General features: G+C 39.6%; 1 protein-coding gene across 4 annotated transcripts in view; it reads right to left on the bottom strand.

Annotated features, from left to right (window-relative positions):
• The window catches only part of CNOT6 (CCR4-NOT transcription complex subunit 6), a 64,393-nt gene that overhangs the window by 15,085 nt on the left and 24,957 nt on the right, over positions 1 to 24,351 (bottom strand). For all 4 annotated transcript variants that reach the window (XM_033926987.1, XM_033926988.1, XM_033926991.1 and 1 more), the window contains exons 7-9: positions 15,400 to 15,557; positions 9,971 to 10,125; positions 3,255 to 3,409 (exon numbers count right to left, since the gene is read on the bottom strand). In XM_033926987.1, coding sequence (XP_033782878.1) covers positions 3,255 to 3,409; positions 9,971 to 10,125; positions 15,400 to 15,557 — 468 coding nt within the window. The remainder of the gene's footprint in view (positions 1 to 3,254; positions 3,410 to 9,970; positions 10,126 to 15,399; positions 15,558 to 24,351) is intronic.

Below are 24,351 nucleotides of genomic sequence, written 5' to 3'. Positions count from 1 at the left end.
CCGCCAGTCCACAGTGTGATCGATGTGGCGTTATCTTTGGGCCGGCTCCCTCTTCCTCACTGCCGCAGTGCACAAATTTGCGGGCAGTGGCTCCTACGTACGGTCCTGTGCTTGAACCGGAAGAGGCGTAGGATGTGCGAGGAGTTGCTACCTGCGGCTTTGTGAAATGCGTCAGTGAGGAAGAGGGAGCCAGCCCGAACATAACACCGTGGGTGGCATAAAACGGCCAGGCAGGGGTAGGCCAGAAGGTAAAGCACAGCATTGAGGGAGACAATAAAAGTAGGGGGAATGATTTTATTTTTAAATTTAGTGATTGAATTGTGTCAATTTTGAGAATTTACATCTGCTGTATTTTGCACTGTTCAGAAGAAATGCATTTGTTTCTTTTTCTCTGGAGTTGTACAGCATATAGAGTCTTGAATCTTAGGGTTTCGTTTGAATATATTAGTAATTTTAGTTTGTGGTCCCATATTTGCATAGGGGTTACCTGTTCTGATGAGAATGAATGTTGAAAAGCATACAGTGTACTTTGTGTAATTTAATTTTGTGGTTAACTATTATGTGTTGTTAATAAGATTATATTGTGTGTATATATGAAAAATGAATGGAAAAAATAGTGCTACAATTAGTATTATTATGGGGGCAGGGTCTGGGGGGGAGATGGGCAGGGTCTGGCACATGACTTAGCCCAGTGTTCTTCAACTGCCGGTCCACAAAATAATTCTTTTATTTCTGCCGGTCCATAGGTGTATAAAGGTTGAAAAACACTGGTCTAGAATGTCTCACCTATTGCATTGGAAAGCCTAGTACCAGTAGGAGTATGAGTCAGACAGTGGAAAAATAGAGGGTTTGGGGTGCCAACTTCATAGCCCTGACTGATGCTCATCTATTGGAACGCAGGTTAAAAAAAACACAAAAACAATTCTAAACATTTGGGGCTTTATTTATACACCATCAGTCTACAAATGGAAAAGGTTGGAGACTAATATGACTCCACCTAGCAGTGACTGACATGCCAAGATTCATTCCCCCCACTAACCTCCCCCCCCCAAAAAAAAAAAAGAAGCAGCAAACCAGAAAATCATACATGAAATCACAAAACTAGTGTCTAAAGATCTGGAAGCTTCTCTTGCTGAGGATGATTTCAACGCAACCAGCAGAGGGGTTGATGAAAAAGCAAAGCACCCGGTAGAGATCACAGAGCTCTTTCTGATGTCAACAAGGGCTTGACTCAACACAAATCATGTTTCAGCTATTATGGGCTAGATTCACAAACCTGCCCGATCAGGACCGACCCGTACCCGATCCGAGCAGGACCGATGGATTTTTGAAACTCTAATATGTAGATAGGGGCGATCATAGGAACACCCCCATCTGCCAGCACGGATCGTTGGTGTGCGATCCCGACGTATGCCCAGACCATTCGTAAATGGTCTGCACATGCGTCTAGACCTGTCCGAGCTGCAACTTTTTTTTGGGGGGGTTAACTTTACTTTTTTTAGCCCAGCGAGTCTGTAGTTTTAACCCGCTTTAAACCCGCGGGTTAAAACCATGGGCTGCAGTGCGGGGAAGGGTAGGAGAGATTTGAGAAGGCAGGCAGGATAAAACCAGGGACGAGCAGGGCGGCAATTCGGAGCGAGATGGCAGGAGAGATCCGGGCAGAGCAGGGCAGCAATTCGGGGCAAGCAGGCAGGAGAGATTCGGGGCAGCAGGGCTTCTATGGAGCTGGAGAGTCAGAAAGACGTTTTCGACTGGTCCCCAGCAGTCGCTTCTTGGGCTGATCGGCCAGCCCAGTTGGTTTTAAAAATTTGGTTGGTGAATCGCGTCCCTGTCTACTTTGCATGCATTTCTCCTCATTTGCATGCACGGATTCGAAGCGGATCACAGGAGAGGTTAGTGGATCGGGACGGAGGGAAATATGGTCGCAAAGCGATTGGTTTGCTTTGTGAATCTAGCCCAAAGTCAGCCTCAGGAGTCTAAGGGAGGGAATTCAACAAAAGGTGCTAAGTGTGTTAGCGTGCACTAAAGATGCCCATTATATTCCTATGGGTGTCTTCAGAAGTTAGCATTTGCTAATACACTTAGGGCTCCTTTTACGAAGCCACGTTAGTGGTTTAATGCGCGCTAATTTGCCAGCCGCACTAGCCGCTACCGCCTCCTCTTGAGCAGGTGGTAGTTTTTTGGCTAGTGCGCGCTAAAAAGTTGCATACGATAAAGCCGCTAATGCAGCTTCGTAAAAGGAGCCCTTAGTGCTCGCTGATGATCACTCCCCCCCCCCTAAATCTTGTGCCTAAACAGAGGAGTGTGTGGCGCGGTGGTTGAAGCTACAGCCTCAGCACCCTGGGGTTGTGGGTTCAAACCCCACGCTGCTCCTTGTGACCCTGGGCAAGTCACTTAATCCTCCAGAGCCCCAGGTACGTTAGAGAGATTGTGAGCCCGCCGGGACAGATAGGGAAAATGCTTGAGTACCTGATTGTAAAACCGCTTAGAAAACCTTGATAGGCGGTATATAAAATCCTAATAAACTTAAACTTAAACTTAGAACTATACAAAAAAAGAAACTTTCTATTTTGAAACACCATCTTTATAACTGCAATATAAAAACTCTCTCCAAGGAAGCATCCAGCATAAAACAAAACATCACACTGGAAAATGTGCAAACAGTACCAAATTCCCTGTTCTGAGGCAGGCTTTATAGTCGAAACACAATTTGTGTTGAATCAAGCCCTTATTGACATAATAAAAAGTTCATTAAACATAACTGGCTTCTTTGCTTTTCCATCAACCTCACTTTTTCCATCATTGATCTAACTGCAGAGGATTGGTTTCTCTGATTTGTTCTTGTTTAAGGATTATATATCAGCCATCAGGAAAAGACTGAATTGCAATGGTGTTATTGCCTCTCAGGGAAGTGCCATAAGAAAATGAATGAAGGGTTCACATACTTGATTACATTTTTATGGGGAATAAATAATCTTTTTCTGTCAGAGTTATTTATTCAGAAGGGTTCTCTTTTCTTACCAGTTTTTAAATTATGATTAATCATATGCTAAAAACTCCAACTATCGTGAGGCATTCACAAAGTTTCTCAGCACTGTATTTGCGTAAGGATGCTCAAAAGTTCAAGTGACTCACTTCACTACTGCTCCTAAAATTTCCATTTTGGGGTAAGAATCTTTCGTGCCTCTGAAAAAAGTCCAGTCTAAAAATAAGGCTAATTGAAATGTTCAAAACAAACAGAAAACGCTGCTTACATGATATTTCTATCAATTCCTTCCGAACCTCTAACAACACTGCAACTCCAATGTTATCCTTCGTCATTACTCTGTTCAGCATAGCTTCAGATCCTTCAGAATTCGCCATAGCTAACTGGTTGAATTCGACAGTGTGTTTCTGCACCAATGTGAACCTTAGAAGAATAAAGTGAAATTATTTTGCTGTTTAAATTACTACGTCTTCCCATTCAAAAAATATGCATTGGGACACAGATTATTTGCTTGATTGCAGCAATCCATTGAGTACTCCCCTAAAACAACTAGAAGCAAAACATGTGACCCTTATTGGGATTATATATTGGACTGCGTTTCTGAGCTCTTTTAAGCTATTGCAAGCTTATTTTGTGGTTTAGATGCTATGGTTGCTTATCAGGTTGGAAAAGTGAACCTTCTACAATAAGTTAAGTTCTTATTTGTGTGAAATGAACAAAATTAAATGTAAAACCTTTTTCATTTTATGGACTCAAAACAAGTACAAAACAGTGAAATCAAAATTGAGAAGTCTATGCCTGAAGCCTTCTTGCTCCCCTAATTTGAGGGGTGTTTTTAATATTATGGAGGGAAGGCAGGTTGGCTTCAGGACGGTGTCTCAATTTTTAGCCCAGTGAGGGAATATTGGCATTAAAGTGCATCGAGGTCCATAATTCCCAAATTTTCAATAGTCTTTGAGAAAGTTTCTTAAGGTTTTCACCAGTTTTCACTTTAGTACAACTTTAATAATTTTGGAAGTAGGTAACTAATTACATATCGAAGGGTCAGCCACATACAAAATGATGCCATATGATGACAAATTATGGTTTTGAGGGTAAAGGAGATACAATGACCTGCACTCATTACTAAAACATTTCAATATGCTGACTCTTTCTGAGGGGAGAGAAGGACAGATCTCTGAGTAAGTATATTTTGCTCTGAGCTTTGATAATTTTGGGGATAAAAGCTAAATTGTAGGTTCTTCTAAATAGACCAGGGCTGCCCAAGTCCGGTCCTCGAGATCTACTGACAGGCCAGGTATTCAGGATATCCACAATGAATATGCATGAGAGAGATTTGCCTGCACTGTCTTCTTGATATGTAAATCTCTCTCATGCATATTCATTGTGGATATCCTGAATACCTGGCCTGTCAGTAGATCTCGAGGACCGGACTTGGGCAGCCCTGATATAGACAGTTTAGATCAGGGATGTCCAACCTGCGGCTCAAGGGCCGCATGCGGCCCCGTGAAGTATTCTGTGCGGCCCCAGTCAAGGGCGATGCAATGTTTTCCTCTGCTGCCCCCGGGTGTTTACCGTCTTGCCAGCTCCCTCCTCTTTCTGCAGCGTTTGCGTGGCCCCAGAAACATTTTTTTCGGCCAATGTGGCCCAGGGAAGCCAAAAGGTTGGACACCCCTGGTTTAGATCTTAAAAGAACAAATTTTACTTAGAAAGCCTTTTATAGATTTACAGTTTTTACATTTGAAGTTTCTGCTATAGGCAGAGGAGGATCTGGTTTAGTCATCATAAAAAAAACAGAAAGGCAAACTTTAGAATTAGTGAATATTAATAATAATCATTTATTTATATGCTGCCATACCGGGAAGATTCTAAGTGGCTAACAACAGGAAAGCAGTCTATGCAGTTCTAATAAATACATCAAGATAAAATGCAAACATATACGTAAAATGAATAGAGTTCGAAAGACATGTTAAAAAGCAGAGAACACAAATAGTTGTGTCTTTAGCAATTTTCTAAAATCTAAATAAGAGGAAGCTTCTAACATCATTTTGCCGAGCCATGTATTCAATTTGGCGGCCTGAAATGAAAAAGTTCTCTCAAGGAACCTCTTATAGTGACGAGATTTTATGGAAGGATATGTAAACAGATGTACTCTCCGTGTATTCTTGTGAAAGTGACTCAAAGAAAAATGAGGGAACAGGTAACCTGGTGACATACCAATAACTATTTTGGAACAGATGCATGAGAACTTAAACATAACTCGAGATTCCACTGGCAACCAGTGCAGTTTTTGATAGAAAGGAGTAATATGCTCCCATTTTTTAACAAAGAATAAAGTTAAATGGTTATTCTATAGATAATACCAAAAAAACTCTGTGGAATGACGATGTTCCTAAATGGACTTTATTTGAAAGTATCAAAGTTCCAAAGGTACACTAAAATCATCCACATAAAATAATTCCATCCACATAAAAGTAAATCATCCACATAAGAGCCTTAAAGGACCTAGTCCGCTAGGGATACAGGGCCCAACATGGTCCGCGTTTCGACAAAAAGTCTTCTTCAGGGGTCCCTGGGGGTCCTATAAAGGTGTGTACGTGGGAAACAATTGTGTGGTGAACCGGAAGTGAGACACTGCTTGCATTTGCATTATCTATAGATAATAAAACATACATCAAAAACCATTAAACAATCAAACTGGTTAGTAGACTATAGATTAAAGTCCTATAGTGATTGAATTCAAATTTTATCTGTGGGGGCAAGCTTCAGATCATGGAGTAGATCTTCCCATATTTGGGATTTCTTCAAGAAGAAGAAACCATCTTCTCTTGCACTCCTTTTAACATCATAGGCTTGAGACCCACCTCCCTACCAAATAATTAATTTTATTGCTTAGTAAATTTAATTTGCTATACTTAATTCATTCAAATTCGAAATTTATTTCATTCACAATTTTAAAAACTTATTTTTTTAAAAAAAAAGCTTCTTGAATTTATAATTTGAAATTGATATATTTTCTATAAACGTCCACCTACCAATCTGATACTCAGAACCATCAGATTACTTTACCGTATTATACTATTAAAAAATATTTTTTTAATATATAAATATAAAGTGCTTAATACTAAAGTGCACCTATATTGTAAAGTGCTTTATATGTGCTTTTGAGTTATAACTAATTCAATTCAATTCTAAATGCATAAAGTGCTTCAGTTCATCTCAATTTGCTTAGTCGCAATTCATCCGTTCATCTCTTAATCCCACTTCTTCAGTACTTTCAAATATTACAACTGTTCATGTACTTGATAACGCGCCAATTGTTGACAATGCTCCTCTGCTTTAAATGCTTAAAATATCTGCGTTCTTTAGATACACTGGTCTGTAATTCAGGCAAATTTATCGTGTGCTTAGCTCAAATCCATTCAGGTTCATTCTTTTCGAAACAGCAGCCATTGCTTAAACTTAATTGTAGTCATCCAACAAGGCCTCGCGGGACTGGCTTATAAACCGCTGCATCAGGGATATACTTTTAGCAACGCTTCTTTTTTATAGCCTCACATCTCTGTTGGTTCCGAGCAAAACCCCATTTTTTTTAAAACCATAAATGAGGCGAACAGCAGTATTCTGTACTACTTTTAATTTTCTAAGAATTTTCTTACAGGCCCCTATATATGCAATATTACAGTAGTCAAAAATACTTAAGATTGAAGATTGCACCAGCAAACGAAAGGAAGCTTCGTCAAAATACTTCTTAATGGTACGGAGCTTCCAGAGCATTGAAAAGCATTTCTTGTTTTTGAATTATTGTCTGATATCTTACACATCACTCTTACTCGATCTATGGGTAGTGCTCTTTTACATCTCCCCTTGGTTCCATTGACTGTTAAAGCCCATAAATTAGCTTGTTTTATTTTTACTGCTGCTAGACTTTTATTGGCAGCTCATTGGAAACAGTCTTTTCCCCCAGGTCGGACTCACCTATTGCGAAATGTAGACTTTATTTTTCGTATGTCTAAATTGACTGCTTTGACTCTGACTCGTCTTACTCCCTTTTTTAAGGTGTGGGATCCCTATATTAGGTGGTGTGAAAGTCCCTCATGAACAATGGTTAGCCATATATTTGTTATTTGTAAACCTTTTGTACTGCTATTAGGTATACTTTTGACCCTGGGGTGGGGTGGGACGGGGGGTTTGGTTTTGATGGCTGTGATTTTATGCATTGTACTGAAGAGTTACGGTACAACTTTTTATTTTATGTTCTTTGGAGTTTGGGGGCGGGGGTTTGGGAGGATATGTTTCATGTGGATTTTTGGCTTTGTATTTATTATTCCTCTGAGATTTTGTATTGTTTTCTGAAAAATTTTCAATAAACAAATTAAAAAAAAAAAGAAAAGCATTTCTTAATCAATAAAATCGGTGTGTTTTTCTAGTGTAAGATGTTTATCCAACGTTACTCCCAGTATTTTTATGGATTGGTCTATATCATAATCCAAACCATTCACATGTATCTTTGTTTCTTTGAGCTTGTCAATGGGCGATGCTAAGAAGAATTATAGCATAAAACCCTTTCCCAACAGTTTTAAGTGTGGCGTAGTGGTTAGAGGTACAGCCTCAGCACCCTAAGGTTGTGGGTTCAAACCCCGTGCTACTCCTTAATCCTCCACTGCCCAGGTACATTAGATAGGGAAAATGCTTGAGTACTTGATTTGTAACCTGTTTTGGTTACCCCTTTTATGAGGATGGGCTAAAAAATTTAAATCAATCAAATAAGGGCTGGATTATCTAAGCTCCAACACCACGGTAAAAAAAAATACCATTGTGATAATGACTTTTGTTTTACTGGCGATTCTCAGCACAATAGCATGCAAATTATATGCATGCCATTTGTGCGGAGAATTGCAGGTAAAAGAGGGGAGGAGCTGTGCCTGGCACTTGCTCAGAAGAGCAGAGCTCCTCCCTCCTGTCAAAAATGGAAAAAAAAAATAAAAAAAAGCCAACCATGTCCATGGCTGCTTTTTTCCCTGCCAGCTCAGCCAACCGGGACTCCTCCTGCTGCGATCGGCTCAGCTGGCAGGGAAAGCCCCCAATATCTCCCTTCCATCTGCCCTAGAGGATAGCCCCCCTCTCCCCAACTTCCATATTGTTACACTGCAAGATGAACATGCGACAGTTTCAAAGCATTATTTACTACAAGTACTACCACCTCAACAGACCTGCGAATAGGGTTTGTCAGTGAACAGCATTTTGCCATGCACATGTTCATATACGATGCAAGTGGTTTTCATTCAGACACTGACCAAATTAATGCCTACAGTCCTACCTTTTGACCTTCTAGTCTTGCTTTTGCTCAATGCAAAATGTTTTCCTGTTTCGAGACTGCCTAAACAGAAGCAAGCACTACATAAAAGGTGTTACTGCAAAGATAGGCTGAGGGGTTTTCACCCCATGCCTAGCTTTCCATGAACCACTACTGTATAGGCCTTGATTTTGAAGTCTAATAATGTTCATGTCTTCCAAATGAAGACCACTTTCATTCCTTTGATACCAGTCTTGCACATTGATGGTAAAATGGCTATGCAAAGAATGGCTCCCCTCCCATGGCAGTCGCTGACCATATCCGAACCCGTGAAACCTAACAGCTATATAATTACATCTCATGTTTCAGCGACTGTGATATTTACCCTCCTCTGGTGTCCACAGGCAGGACAGTATGTATGTAAATTACATCATTATAAACAGCTCATTGGCTTATCAGTTGGCGTGAATGTTTAAAAACAAAATTGCCATCTTGAACAAGTTTGTTACAAGCACCAGATCACAAAAATAGGTGCTGGCTTGGTTTCTAAAAAATGTAATATAAAACAGCCCCTGAAAAAATGAAGCAGTGAAACAGTTTAGTAACCATCAGGCTAAAGTTAAATGCTTCTTCTTAAATATATACTTTTTTAGACACACACGACTATTTGTCACACAGCTATAAATGAATATACATCAGACTAGAAACATAGAAATAGGCGGCAGATAAGTGCCACGGCCCATCTAGTCTGCCCACCCCAATGACCCTCCCCTACCTTTCTCTGTGAATAGATCCCACGTGTCTATCCCATTTGCCCTTAAAATCAGACACGCTGCTGGCCTCAATCACCTGAAGTGGAAGACTATTCCAGCGATCAACCACCCTTTCAGTGAAAAAGAATTTCCTGGTGTCCCCGTGCAGTTTCCCGCCCCTGATTTTCCACGGATGCCCCCTTGTTGCCGCGGGACCCTTGAAAAAGAAGATATCTTCTTCCACCTCGATGCGGCCCTTGAGATACTTGAATATCTCGATCATGTCATCCCTCTCTCTGCGTTCCTCGAGTGAGTACAGCTGCAACTTATCCAGCCGTTCCTTGTATGGGAGATCCTTGAGTCCCGAGACCATCCGGGTGGCCATTCTCTGGACCGACTCCAGTCTCAGCACATCCTTACGGTAATGCGGCCTCCAGAATTGCACACAGTATTCCAGGTGGGGCCTCACCATGGGTCTATACAATGGCATAATGACTTCAGGCTTACGGCTGACGAAACTCCTGCGTATGCAACCTATGATTTGCCTTGCCTTGACTGAGGATGAATACACCACCCCAGTAAGGGCATGAAAGAAATTTGAGTAATGTCCAGGGTGTATGAGGTCTGAGTAATTTGGAATATATTATATCAGTTTGTTCTCTTGTATTTGGATATTTATGGGTTTTTAAGCAAACGAGCATTTTTACTTAAGTGAGTTGAATTATCATATCTATATGTTCTACTTCTGGTCACATCCAAAGCTGTTATATTTAGACGATGCATTCTGCTGGTATTGTAAAAGCACACTATGTCATAAATATGTATTGTTAGCTACACATTTTTTTTATTATTGTAATTGTTTATATCCAGCTTATTGGTAAATAAATCCTAATAAAATAGATAAAATAAGTTGAAAAGATTTTATTGGACCCTTACTTTTCTGTCTTGAAGAATATTGCACAGCCATCAACATGCTTTCTTTCTTGTTCTGACATTGTCCGAGCTCTAGACTTTGGACTGAAGAATCCATCATATCCACGTTCTTTCAGTTCTGCCAGAAAAAAGCTGTAGTACTGTTCAGTTTCAACTTCCTGGAAAACAAAGAGAGCACAATACATCAAATTGTTTAGGGATGTGAATAGTAAGAAAACGTATCCTTGTTCTCCTAGATCCCTGTGAGATTTGCCGAGACCATACCTCATCATTACCATTCAGTCAGTGCCAAATTGGTTGGTTCTGGGGAGTTGAAGCCTGTAAGTACCAGCTCAGCTATCTCATTGTTCATTATTTTATTAGGTTGCGTTTTCTCTCTCCTTATCATGTTTGCTGATAGCACCTGGATGGTACCATGCAGCACCGACACCACCTTTCCTCCGCACTTTCAGAAAATTGCTAGACAAAGGAAGCACAACCTATGCTCTCCTTACCACTTTTCCTTTTTGTCTCTTTCTGGAAAGATAAAAGAGGAGTTAGCTACAATACTGCAACTTGTTAACCCTGTTCCTCTCACTGTCCTTTCTATCTCCCCAACTGCACTTGACTTCTGCCACCAGTGATGGTAATCTGTGTCTTTCTTATCACACAGTACTCATGTTCCTTTTGAAACTCTCCCATTCCATATCATGATCTCTGGTCCCTAAAATTCCAACATTATATGGAGGATGAGCCCCAGTGGCAGTACTGCAATGCAGCGCTAAATACCATAAGCACAATTTTGAGATCTGGTGGTAACAGAGGGGTTCCACTTCTGCTTTCTTCCACTAGTCTAACAGGAAATCCCAAGGGTAAGTCTAGGTTGTGTGTAGGGTTGGAAAGAAGGTTCAGATTGGACTGCCATAGCTCCTCTTATGGAATGCACCCAGGGTCTGTGCAGTAAATTATGTGCAGATGCTGACCATGCATTACTGTACTTATTGCACCTAGGGTTTTGTAGTTAAAAATGCAAACCAACAACAAAAACCACCACACAGTTCAGTAAACATGGCTCTAAATGAATTTAGTCTTTACTGAGAAAGTTGTAAAAGAACTACCCATGGCTTAAAAGGAACAGTTTGGTGGAACTGACTCGATGAACCTGGAATATGTAATACATCAAATTGACAAAATACAGCAAATCATTTAGACTGGATGGTATACATTTCAGAGTGCTGAAAGAATTAAAAAATGAAATTGCAGATCTAATATGAATAATCTGTAGCCTATCACTAAAATAGTCTAAAGTACCAGAAAATTGGAGGGGGACCACTGTAATGCCAATTTTTAAAAAGGGCTCCAAGGAAGTTATTCGGGACACTACAGACCAGTGAACCAGATGTCAGCGCCAGGTAAAATGGTAGACACTATTATAATTAACAAAAATACTGAACACAAACTCACATTGTGTAATGGCACAAAGTGAGCATAGATTTAGCCAAAGGAAGTCTTGGCTCATCCCAGCATGGATGTCTGAATTCTTATCTCTAGGCAGACCTTTGGAGCACAGAGGGTAAAAATTGACTGAGATTTCAGTACACTGGTGAATGACAGCATTGTTCACAGCATGGTAAGTCTCTGGTCCACAAAGGTGACCCCAGAAACACCGCTACAGTTCTGCAGGGCTCCATCCCCTGCCCTCCCCCCCCCACCCTTTTTTTTTTTAAACTTAAATTTACAGCTTGGTTGAGATTTACCTAGAAGGGTGTGAATTTTTAGTCTTATGCTGACTGTTTAACTACCTTTAAGAAAACAATCTGCTGATGAACCCTGATAAGACAGATATTCTTTGGTTGGAGCAGCTTTCTATGACATTTCTAGCTTCTGTTTGACATTTGATTTCCAGACTCTTCCAGAAATCTGACCTTATGATTCTTTGCTTAGTTTGCAACCCTATGGTCAATAAAGTAGTTTGATAGAGCTCTAAATTGCAAATCAATAGGAATCTTAGCCAAAAACTTCCTATACCAACAGATATCAGAACAATCTCAAGCCGAGGCTCTTACAGAAGCATGCATGCTAAATACAAGGACTAGTATGCAACTTGCAGACCTTTTTTGATGTCACTTTGGATGGTCTTGACTTCTTTTGGATTTGCTGTTTTACATTATCTAGAATCTGTGACTGGCTGTGGCTTTTTTCTGTCAAGCCATAAGGAGGATGCCGATGCCATTTTGCTCTAATGCAGAAAATCAGCAGATCTCCAGATGATGGACCCCGTAGGCCAAATTCTATAAATGGCGCCTAACTTGTAGGTGCCGGTCTGCATGGCTGTCAATCAACTGCTAAGTGTCCTTTATAGAATCACGCCTAGTGGCACCTAGGCATCGTTGAGGTAGGTGCTGGCATAATTTACTGGCACCTATCTCGCATGCCTTAGCGATGCCTAAGTTTACTAACCTATTCTCCGCCCTTAACCGCACCTGCTTTTCAGGTAGGAATCACTAGGCATCAGAAGGCACCTGGACTTAGGTATTGCGCTGATATCTGTGCACAAACTTAATTGGTAATAAAAGAAATTGTATTTTAAATCGGCTTTCAAAGGCCTAGTCAATTATCAAGCCATTTAACCAATTAAAAACAACTGAATTGCATGCAAAATTTACTTAGGTGTCCACAATTAGGGCACTGTATTAGAATCAGGTCCAGTGTGTTTAAATATCCCCAATGTAGACTGAAACGTGATTCGTCAAATATACTACAGTATTACAAAGGAAACAGCACATACTTAAGATACGTGAACTGGTTGCGCCCCCTTTTTGAATCTTAAGTGGAATCTTAAGTGGATGTGCTATTTCCCCGACATGGGCTGAAATACAGTGCAGTTTCATATTTTAAAAGGCTCAAGTTTTCAATTAATATGCATAGGAGAGAGAAAATATCGGACAGACCAAGGGTAAGCAACCACAGTTCTTGAGAGCCACAACCCAGTCTTATTATTTTTAAAAGAGTTCCTCGATCAATATGCACGAGATTGATTTGCATACAATGGAAGCAGTACGTGCAAATCAATCTCATGACTATTCATTATGGAAATCTTGAAAATTGAAGAAAACAATGTAGTTATTGCAAACCAGCGGTAGTGGTACTCATTTGGCTGTTTCCCATATGTGAAGGTTCTTTATATTTTTTTACAAAAAGCATTTAGAAGGAGAGATATTTGGATGGCACTTTAGAGAGCTGCATAGTCTGGTAGCTTCTAACACATGAAAGATATGCCATTCTATACCTACTGTAACTGATTGTAACTCACCTTGAATTAACCCTGGAAAGGTGTGAGTTAAGTACCAATTTAAAAAAAAGTAAAAAATAAATAATGTCCTGCCAAGATCTCATTACGATCCTTGTAGAATTCTGTAACAGCTATCAAGAATCATGAATATATTTTTAAATATGAATTCAGAAAAAAAATAACTGCTTATGATAGATGTCTATAAAATACTGAGTGGAGTGGAAAGGGTAGATTTGCATCACTTGTTTATTCTTTCCAAAAATACTAGGATTAAGGGGCATGTGATGAAGCTACTATGTAGAAGGTTTAAAACAAACCAGAGAAAATATTTCTTCACTCAACATGCAATTAAATTCTGGAATTTGCTGCCAAAGAATGTGATGAAAGCAGTTAGCTCAGAAGGATTTAAAAAGACATGTACATAATTTCCTAAAACAAAAGTCCATAAGGCATTATTGAGATGGCTTGGGGAAATCCACTGCTTTTTCCTAGAATAAGCAGCATCAATCTGTTTTACTCCTTGTGGCCTAGGTTGGCCACTGTTAGAAAGCAAGATACTGGACTTGATGGCAACGCTTAGTACCGTATTTTCACGCATATAACGCGCGCGTTATACACGATTTTACAAACCGTGCATAACCATGCGCGTTATACGCGTGAGCGCATTGTACAAATTTTTTTTTACATAGTTCCCCCCCCCCGACGTCTGATTCATCACCCCAAAGGACCGCTCGCACCCCCACCCCGAAGGACCGCTCGCACCCCCACCCCGAAGGACCGCTCGCACCCCCACAGCCTCCCCCCCTCCCCCTCCCGCGTGGAGAAGCTGCCTATTGTTGTTTCCGGATGCCAGTGAGCCCAGCTGCTTCCTCTGCCGGCGGTCCTGCCCCTTCTCTGAGCCCTGCGCTGCGCTGCTTCCTCTTCCGGCGGTCCTGCCCTTTCTCTGACGTCAGAGAAGGGGCGGGACTGCCGGCAGAGGAAGCAGCTGGTCTCACTGGCATCCGGAAACAACGGTAGGCAGCTTCTCCATGCAGGAGAGGGAGGGGGGGGAGGCTGTGGGGGTGCGAGCGGTCCTTCGGGTGGGGGTGCGAGCGGTCCTTCGGAAAGGAGAGTCGGGGCGGCGAGAGGAGAGTCGGGGCGGCATGCGCGGTATACGCGTGTGCGCTATAGTAAAATTTTTTTACATAAATTTCTGTTCCCCGCGCGCTATACCCGTGTGCACGTTTTACATGGGTGCGCGGTATATGGGTGAAAATACGGTACTCTTATATTAACAGGGTTGAACTTCCTAATACAACTGTTAACTGTGCACAGCAGATTTTTGATGAAATTAGAACAGAAAAAAACCCACAGTATAAAAATCCCCAATTTTATTTATTTTTGTTTACTTGACTAAGAAAAGTATCAGACTCATTACATATAATTGGTCTACAGAATCTAGAAAATGAATACTGAAGTATAAACTGTAGAATTCACTGATAGTTTTAGATGAGAGTTTAAATATATTTTCTATACTGCTGAGAGAGATAACAGAACTTCAGTCTGTAGTATGCTCATATCAATCTCATCAGAATCTATGGTATAACTGGAAGGATTGTACAAGGTTGAATTATTGTTTCTGGTGGAATTCAGTATGTCATGTGTTTAAAATGGAAAGAGCGTTGGCAGTTCAAAAAGGTTACTATAATAAATTTAAGGATGTGTGGGGGCCATTTTTAAATTATTATAATGAATAATTTACACTTTTCCCAATTTTAATTCTTACATGTGGATCGGGGGGTGGGGGGGTGGATTTCTATTAATATTATATATGAATGATAAGATATTATATTCATGTGGTATATTTTTTGTTGTATATGGAAGTGGGAGGGGGTGGGGGTTATATCTTTTTGTTGTATGATATGGTAGATTTTCAAATGATAATGTATTCTAATTGTTTGATATTTACTGTACACTTGTGAATTATAAAATGAATAAAGAATTAAAAAAAAAAAAAAAAAGAATCTATGGTATGTAAAATACAAATGCTATAAAAGATAATATGAAAGGTTAAGCAAGTATAGTCCTCCTGCACTTGAGTGATGCAGGTAAGGAAGCACATATTGCTTGATCTTCTTTTGATGCATCTTAGGATATATAAACCTTAACTCCCTTTTCTTACCTGAAGGCTTACAATGTCGGCATTGCAGCTCAAGATTTCTTGCATGATGGCTTTTTTTCTATACTCCCAGTTCAAAGCCCATGATGGACAGTAGCCATATAACTGACGAGTGGCATACTTATCACAAAGCACGTTGTAACACATGACGGAAAATAAGGCTGCAGAACAATAGTTTTCATTAAAATGAGGATATGCTAAATACAAATTAGATTCTTTAATTTAATGGTTTTAAACATCGGCTTTATTTGCTTGAAACCAAACATCCCATAACAGATGCAAAAATACCTTGCACGTCCTACTTCTTAAAACTAATCAAACTGCAGTTTTAAGATTCAAATATTCAGCATGTTTTAAAGAAAACCAAAGATATGGGATAAGGAAAGCAAATATTATAAAACATACCAGAAGTCAGTGAACATGAAATTTAAAAAAATAAAAGGCTATAAAAGGAATATTTTATGCACATTTGCAGTGTATTCTTTTAATTTTAATTGTCAAATATCTTGATTGAGTCATCAGGAAAACAAAGAACACCTCACTTCTGAACATCATGTTAACAGAGACTAAACATGATTACAGCTACTCCTCAATCATTAAACTAATTTATTTTATTTATTTATTTAAAAATGTTCTATACCACTTCAGAACTAAACAGTTTACATGAGTTAAAACAAACAATTATGACAAACTAAAATCAACAGAGGAGAACTATCTTTCCTTTTCCAAAGAACTGTTAAGAAATAAGAATGCGGCGACAAACAATTGGGTTCTTAGCTGTTCTTGAATTGAAATCGATCAATACATTGGTAGTTAAGTGAGGAGTGTCTTAAGTCCTGGCCCTCTCCTGACCTTAAAGCCCTGGAGGTCTAGCAGTGAAGCAGGGCAGGAATGTCCTTCCTATGTTCCTGCCCAGTAGAAGCTGCAATCAAAAAATGGCTGCTGTGAGTCCCCACTGCAGTCTCGCAAGACCATGGGAATTCACGACAGCCATTTTTGATAGCGGCTTTCATAGAGCAGGAGCATAGGAAGATCATTCCTGCCTTGCTTCACCGGTAGGATACCATGCTGCTGTTTCGTTAACTGGATAGGATGGTAAGAGAGGAGTAGATGTAATTGCATCAAAGTAAAGTGACTCCTTATCTTCCTCTCCCCCCTTCCAAACAATCCCCCCATTAACTCTGAAAATATCCCTACAAGGCTACTAACACCTCTTGTTTTTTGACAAATGGATCATGACAATGAAATGCTCATTTAACAAAATCTAGCAATATTACCTTGAGGTTATACAAGGTCAAGTCACATTATTATGACCATCACCTACCTCTAATGTCAGGGACGCACAGCCAATGAACGAATGCACGTGTCGCACACAGACTTTGTGGGTGTAAAAAATGGGATGTCAAAAAGTTGTTAATATAGCAACCATGGCTGTCATGGGGAAAAAGCATGATCAGACATTAAAAAAAAGGTATAATCATTGGTTACCGGGACAAGAGCGGCAGCATTTCGGAAACGGCAGAGTTTGTGAACTGTTCACAGGCTGCTGTGGTTAAAGTGTTCTGTGAGTGGATGAATGGAACCTTTTTGACTACCAGACATGGCAACTGTGGGGCAGCATGAGCCATCGATGCAAGAGATGAACGTCGGCTGTGCAGATTGGTACGGGCCGATTAGCACACTACTGTGGAGCAACTCATCATCCAAATGAAGCAAGGGGCTTCCACATGCATGTCCAAAACAACTGTGCAGTGAAACCTGTTGCAAGGGGGCTCTGGAGCAGATGGCTGGTGCCTGCACCCATGCTCATGAGGGTTCATCGCAAAAAATGGCTGCAATTTGCACAGGAGTTCCAACATTGAACTTGCACTGCCTGGCAGAGGGTTGCCTTCTCCAAGGAGTCATGTTTTGAGCTCCACTAAATGGATTGACGCTGGCGTGTCAGGTGTGATACCGCTGAGAACAAAACATCTAGTAACCACTGTTGAGCGTACACAAGCTGGTGGCGGCAGCGTTATGGTCTGGGGAATGTTTTCTTGGTATGGTATGGGTCCCTTGATACCAATGGAAGGCACTCAACTGATATGGGTATCTCCTCATCCTTGCCGATCAAGTGCACCCATACATGTTGACAGTCTTCCCTTTGGCCGATGGGATCTTTCAACAGGGCAATGCGATGCCATACTGCCAGAATTGTTTGCGAATGGTCCGCAAAGTACGATCATGACTTCCAGCTACTTCCCTGGCCTCCGAATTCTCCCGACCTTAACCCAAATCGAGCACATTTGGGACCACCTTGATCAACATGTTCAACAACTGGATCCACCACCATGCACCCATCAGCAACTGCTAGCCACACTGCAGCCTACATGGCTCCAGATGCCTCTAGCAAATCACCCAGCATCTTATTGAGTCATTCCCATGGCGTCTCGCTACAATATTTTCTGCCAAAGGCAGTTATTCTGGATATTAGCAGGTGGTCATAATGTGACTCGACTGTGTATAATCTGAAAATATCTCCCTGGAAAGCTATATAGTACATGCTTTTCTTTAAAAAAAAGAAAAAAAAATTCATTATAAAAGGTCATATGAAGAAAGCAAGTTAACATTTTGACTCCAAGGATTTCCAAGACTTTTAGAGATTTACCAGGTAAGACTTTCTCCTGCAACTCTTAAACTGGTAGGCTGCAGCATCTTAATTCCTTCCTCTTTGGCAGGCCAGTACATCAAGGGTGGACAAATTACACCACTGACCCAAACCAGCCAATGGTATCAAACAAAATGGTCCCCTGATGCTTCTTTAAAAAAAATACTTGCTGTCCAATCCACCAATGCTTACCAAGCAGAAGAGACAATGATCCCTGGCTCTGCAGTTGTTCTGCTTATACTGACATCAGAAAAGGCCCATTGTCCCAGATGTGTCAGCTCTTTTACTAATTATATCAGAAAGGGCATAGCAAAGCCAGGACAGCTGGGAAGCTACGAGTTATCTCCCCTGTATTTTGACACTATCACAGGTCAGCAGTTGCAGGCCAAACATGGAAATCTGTGTATAGATTTTAATTTGGGTTGGATGTACACTCATGGTTCTGGTACAAAGACTGGATTTTTTTTTTTTTAATTAGCCTACGATCACTGTGTGTCCATGTCTCCTACATTGATTAGCATTTACCTGTTCCACTTCACTCAGGATTTTACAAACCTCTATCATATCTCCCCTCAGTTATCTCTCCTCCAAATAGAAGAGCCCCAGCCTCCTTAGTATTTTTTCCTGAGAGCTGTTCCATTCCCCATAATCATTTTGGTCAGCCTTCACTATCTTTTCTAATTCTGCTCTGGAAAGGAACACCAGAAAAAAAAGATGCCAAAACAATTAGAAGAGTTAGTAGGTAGGAACCCATGAGAAGAAAAAAAAAAGGAGGGGGGGGGGGATTAAAAGACAGGCTAGGAAACCAAGAGATGAGGAAAAGGCAGGATAAAGACCCAAGCGATGCAGAGTTGGCAGCTGAATTTGGGTTCTAAAAAAAACTATTTATGTAGATACCTAAAATATAAAGTAAATATGAATAAGCACAAAGAGACTATATTGATATCATGGCAACATCCTAAAGCATGCCCAACCAATGAAGATAAAAGGCTGCCTCCTCAAAAACCATTTAAAAGAAATAAATTTGCTGGCGACACCTCTGAACACAAAAAAGTGTAGCATGTTTCAGCTTGTGTTTAGAATCTAACTGAAGATAATCTTAATTTCATATCTACAGAAAGTAACTTCAGAAGCTCAAAAATTGCAGAAATATGAAAAAAAATAGAAGATAAGTTATTTAATCAGATACCAGGATAATGGAGAGAAGACTATTAGAGCTGTCATGCCGGTGAGGCATATTTCAGAGACTCCTTGTTGCCACTTCTATTTTGTTTGCATGTAGCCCACCAAAGTAGTACTCTTATTTAATTCTTTGGGATATGGTCTTAGCCTTTCTCTCAAACATGGCAGCAATCCAGAGGCTACTGGTACATCACCCTTGCTGTTTTTAGATGACCTGAAGCTCTACCGTTAATGTGACCAACAATTAGCTGAACTCTGTTACAAAAAGCTTCTCAAACGACATCAAAATAACTTTTAGTCTGGACACATGTGCTAGGGCAACTTCCCTTGTTGGAAAGTTGAACAAAACTGAAAACATCCCTCTTGACTGATGACTGAGTTAAAGGAACTTGAACTGGAAGATGTATATAAATATGTAGGAGTGGAGAAAAGTGATAATCAAGTATATATCACCCAAAAAAAAGATCAGGAAAAAAAATATATATATATATTATTGCTATCATCATCAGGAAATAAGATACAAGTTATTTATGGGTTGGCAATTCCTGCGCCATCATACTGCTTTGGACCTGCAGAATAGCTTCTTAAAGACCTTGAAAAACTGGTGAATGAATGAGAAAATGCCTCCAAACTCGCAAGGTCACTTATAAGAATCAATGTATGCCAAGACTGTACATTCCCCAAGTTAAAGGAGGATTGGGTCTCGCAGAAATTGATTATATCGACTGAGCTACTAACATAGGCCTCCAAGACTTACTTAATAGTATCACTTAGGAGTGAGGGTCAAACAAATGCCTCTCTACTCTCATCTCCAATTCCCCCCCCCTATCAAACATTCAGGAAATTAATCAAAACCTACCTTTTTGACAAATTCCTCTGATCTACCCTCCCTCCACCTTCCTCCTCCTTTGACCTCGACTCACCCCCATACTCTTTACCACCGTACGTAACACTGCCATTTGTAACACCACTGTATGTAACTTATAGCGAATGTAACTACTCCGTATATATAACCTAGCTGTAAAAAATAACTTCACCGTAAAGTTAACGTCTAAAATGTAAATGTAACATGACTGAAAATGTATAGTCTATTATGTAAATGTAACATTAACGAAATTGTAGCTTCGCTGTAAATGTACAGTCTCTTCATCTGTTAACCGCATAGAACTTCCATGGTAATGCGGTATACAAGAATAAAGTTATTATTATTATTATTACTGCTATGGTATCTGCAAAACTAACTCATTCAAAGATATTTCTCAGAGAAGCTCTCTAGAGAATTAAACCAGGAATCAAGAAAAATAAAACTAATGAACAAATATAAAAATAAGTGTCAATCACTTCAGAAACAACAAATAAGCCAAAACTTAACATGGGGATGGTAATCTCTAAAGATAAGACTGGTAATTCCTGCATAGGATAGTAGATGAAAAAAAGATGGTTTCTAGCAAACAAAAACAAAAAAAACCAAACAAACCTGGTAAACATACAAATACAGATTTTGCACCATTGAAATGGAAATTGTCATCAATTTCATTACTGAAAAGGTATTATTCTACTCTACAGTTCCTGATTTTGATCCTTTTATCGCGCTGCCCCATATGCCTGGAATAAACTTCCTTTCCCTTGTTCAAAAGTAGGCTGAAAATCCACCTGCCCTCTACTCACCACCCTAGCCAGTAGTTCAAACAAACATCCCTGCTAACTATAATCCCAACCCTGGCATTCTGGCTGTGTGTGTTGATTGATTAGCTTGTGAGTTCATTTGAGCAGGGACTGTCTTCTTTGTGGCTCTGTACAGCGTTGCATACATCCAGTAGCATTTTACAAATAATTAATAGTAGTCAACCAACACCATCCATTGCAGACACAATACACAGAACACTTGAACAGTAGCAACATGGATGAAAGACCACAAACTAAAACTAAATCCGGACAAAACAAACTTCATCCTACTCAAAAATAACAAAACCCCAACCGTAACAAACCTTGTCATAAACTCTACAACATACCACATCCAATCCACTTTAAAACTCCTGGGAGTGCTAATAGAGGCTGTACAATGCAGCCACAAATCAACAAAACAATAAAACAATTTAAAAAAAATCATTTGCAGTCATGAGAAACCTGAGGCAAGTCAGAAAATTCTTTGCCAAAAAAACAATTCCAACTCTTGGTACAATCCCTAATCCTAGATCTAATAGACTACTGCAACATACTATATCTCCCTTGCACAGCAACCATAAGACAAAACAACTACAAACAATACAAAACACAGTCCTAAGATTGGTCTACTCACTGAAGAAATTCGACCACATCACAGAGGCATACCACGACTCACATCGGCTCCCAATACAAGCGAGATTACACTTGAAATTTTACTGCCTACTATTTAAAGCAATAAATGGAGACAGCCCAGCCTATTGGAACAATTGACTAATTCAATCCACCTCATGTATCATTCACACACCCTCCAACCAAAAACATCAAAAGAAAAAAAAAGTACGACAACCTTCTAGCCATTTGAGCTGCAACACTCGACCCCCAACTCTACAATCTATTGACTTCGATCAGACTACAAAACCTTCAAAAAAGAAATAAAAACCTTTCTATTCAAAAAAACACATAAAACCGACCTAACTCAATCAGAAATGTCCCAAGCATCACCTGCAACTACTCCATATGTACTTCCAATACCATGACAATTCGGATGTAATCCTTAGCAACTCAAAGAAATGTACAAACTACTCCTTAAATACTTCTAATGTCCTGACAAACCATTTGTAATTCACCTTGAACCGCTAGGTTATGGCGGAATAGAAATCCCTAATGTAATGTAATAGTAGTTTGTTAAACCAGAAGTTGATCAAATTAATAGATGGTTTTATAGCCCACAGTGCTATAGGAAAACAGAATGGTAGAATAAGGCAACACTTCTCATCCACTAGAAGCTATATAAATATTAGCATCGCAGTGCAAAAAAAAACAACCCCAAATCAACCACTGGTTTCATAATCATAACAGACTCAAGGGGAATGAAGTCCAACGAAACCCAGACATTTTGGTAAAGGAGAAAAATACAAAAAGAGCACTGCTGATGAATGTCAGTGCCAAGCAATTCCTTTGTACTACATGTGGAGAAAGAGAAGTTCCTCAGATACCAAGAAAATATAATTGCGATCATTTCTGTATTGGCTGCTACTGGCCTAATGAAAAGAATTTCCAAACACATCTACGATGTGGTATGTTCAGGCTATACCATTTGAACTTCAAGAGGCAGCTCTTTTTTGGTACAATGAATTGAGGTGAGCATTAACAGTGAATCTGAAAGCTTCAGATCAAGCTCATTCCTTCATGGTGTGCACAAAATTAATTCAATTGGAAGCACTGCCTCCACAAGAAAAAAACACCACCCTGATGTCACACAAGTTCACATGACGACGACGACAGTAGAGAGATGGTAAGGATTATAGTAAGCATGCTGATCTCAAAGATTAGAAGCTAAGTAATTAAGAAAAATCCACCTCAAGAGAGAAGATAAGTAATTAAAAATCCACCTCGAGAGAAAAAGAAAATGTTTGTACTTTCTACCTAGGCAAGGAGCATAATATGTTAAAATCCTTGCAGATTGTTATGATAATAGTCTACCTTTTGATGTTACTAAAAGTACAATAATTGCAATACTTAATATAGATGCCCTATTTAGATAGTCCAGTAATTTACAATAATTAGTAAAACATTTATTTTTCATGTGCAATCTGTGAAGTGTATGGGCAGATTTCATTAGATATACTACAGAATGTTGACCACTGAATTCCCATGTCATCTCTTAGAAGTTAATATATCTTTTTTCCCCAAAAAATGTTACATCAAAAATTGATATAACCTCTTCCATCTCCACCATTTCTCTCCTCCCCTTCTCCCCCAGCAAGGTATTCATTCTTTAACTACCTCTCCCAGATCTGCACCGGTGTAAGCTGCATAACACCAGAAGCATCAGGATTAGACAGTGCAACGCTTTGAGCGCATGCTCAAAGCCTGCCGGCTCCCCACCCATTAAAAAACTTACCGATTCAAAAGGCAATATGAGCCAGCAGACCTTGAGAATGCATAGATGCTCAAGGTCTTGTGCCAACCGAATGCTTCTGGTGTTATGCAGCTTACACTGGTGCCAACTTGGTAGAGCAGAGTCTCTCAAACTGTGTGCCATGGCAGTAATATGCCTCAAAAAGATTCCGGGTGTGCAATGAGAAATTCCAGAATTTTACTTTATTTTAAAAAATTCCTTTCATAAGTATACACTAGAATAGGTGACATGTATGTCATGTACACAAGAGTCTGTCAAAGTTATGAGAGTCTGTTTGTGTAAGGATACAACTGCCCAGACAAGTATCATTCTTTGACATGTTAGTCCTTGAAAACTAATGGCAAGTAATTTTATTTTTAATGCAATAGTTAGCCTAACCTGTGCAACAAAGCAATCAAGGCTTTGTTAACATTTGGATCTTATTTTTGCAAACTTGGATTTTCAGTTTTGACCGAAATTGAAAAAAAAAAAAAAAAGAAAAAGACTGCAGATGGTGGATGATGAAATGTGTGTTTGCTTGTCAACTATCGAGCCATGTTTTGAGTTAATTTGCACTCAAAAACAAGCACATCCATCGCATTGATTAGCAATACGATCTACTTTAGTTTCACCGTTGTTACAATTATCCATACATAGCTTAAAGAACTTTAAATAACTCAAATTTTATTTTTTATTGATTTTGCAATTTTATAATTTCAATTAACATGTGCTGTGAAAAAAATTTGCTTCGCTTAGTGTGCAAGAGTTTAAAAAGTTTGAGAGACACTGCAGTAGAGAAAGATAAGAAAAAAAATAAATAAATAAATAAAAAATCAGAGGTGGGGGAGAAGGAAAAGAGAACTGTAGAGCACCATGGGGGGTGGTCCTATTGTTTTCACTGTCTCGATGACCATTTGATACCTTGTGGAGTACCCAACTTTCTATCCTTAATTGATATTCAAGTTAATCTTTTTCCCTCTTTAAATGAAAATAACACAGTACTTTTACATTTCTGCGAGAACTGGAAACCTTAAAAATACCCTTCATACATTTATTCAGC

Source organism: Geotrypetes seraphini, chromosome 18 (genome assembly GCF_902459505.1).
Source record: "Geotrypetes seraphini chromosome 18, aGeoSer1.1, whole genome shotgun sequence".
Classification (NCBI taxonomy): Eukaryota; Metazoa; Chordata; class Amphibia; order Gymnophiona; family Dermophiidae; genus Geotrypetes; species Geotrypetes seraphini.
Note: the sequence above shows the minus strand (reverse complement) of the source record. Positions and strands in the feature narration are given on the sequence as shown.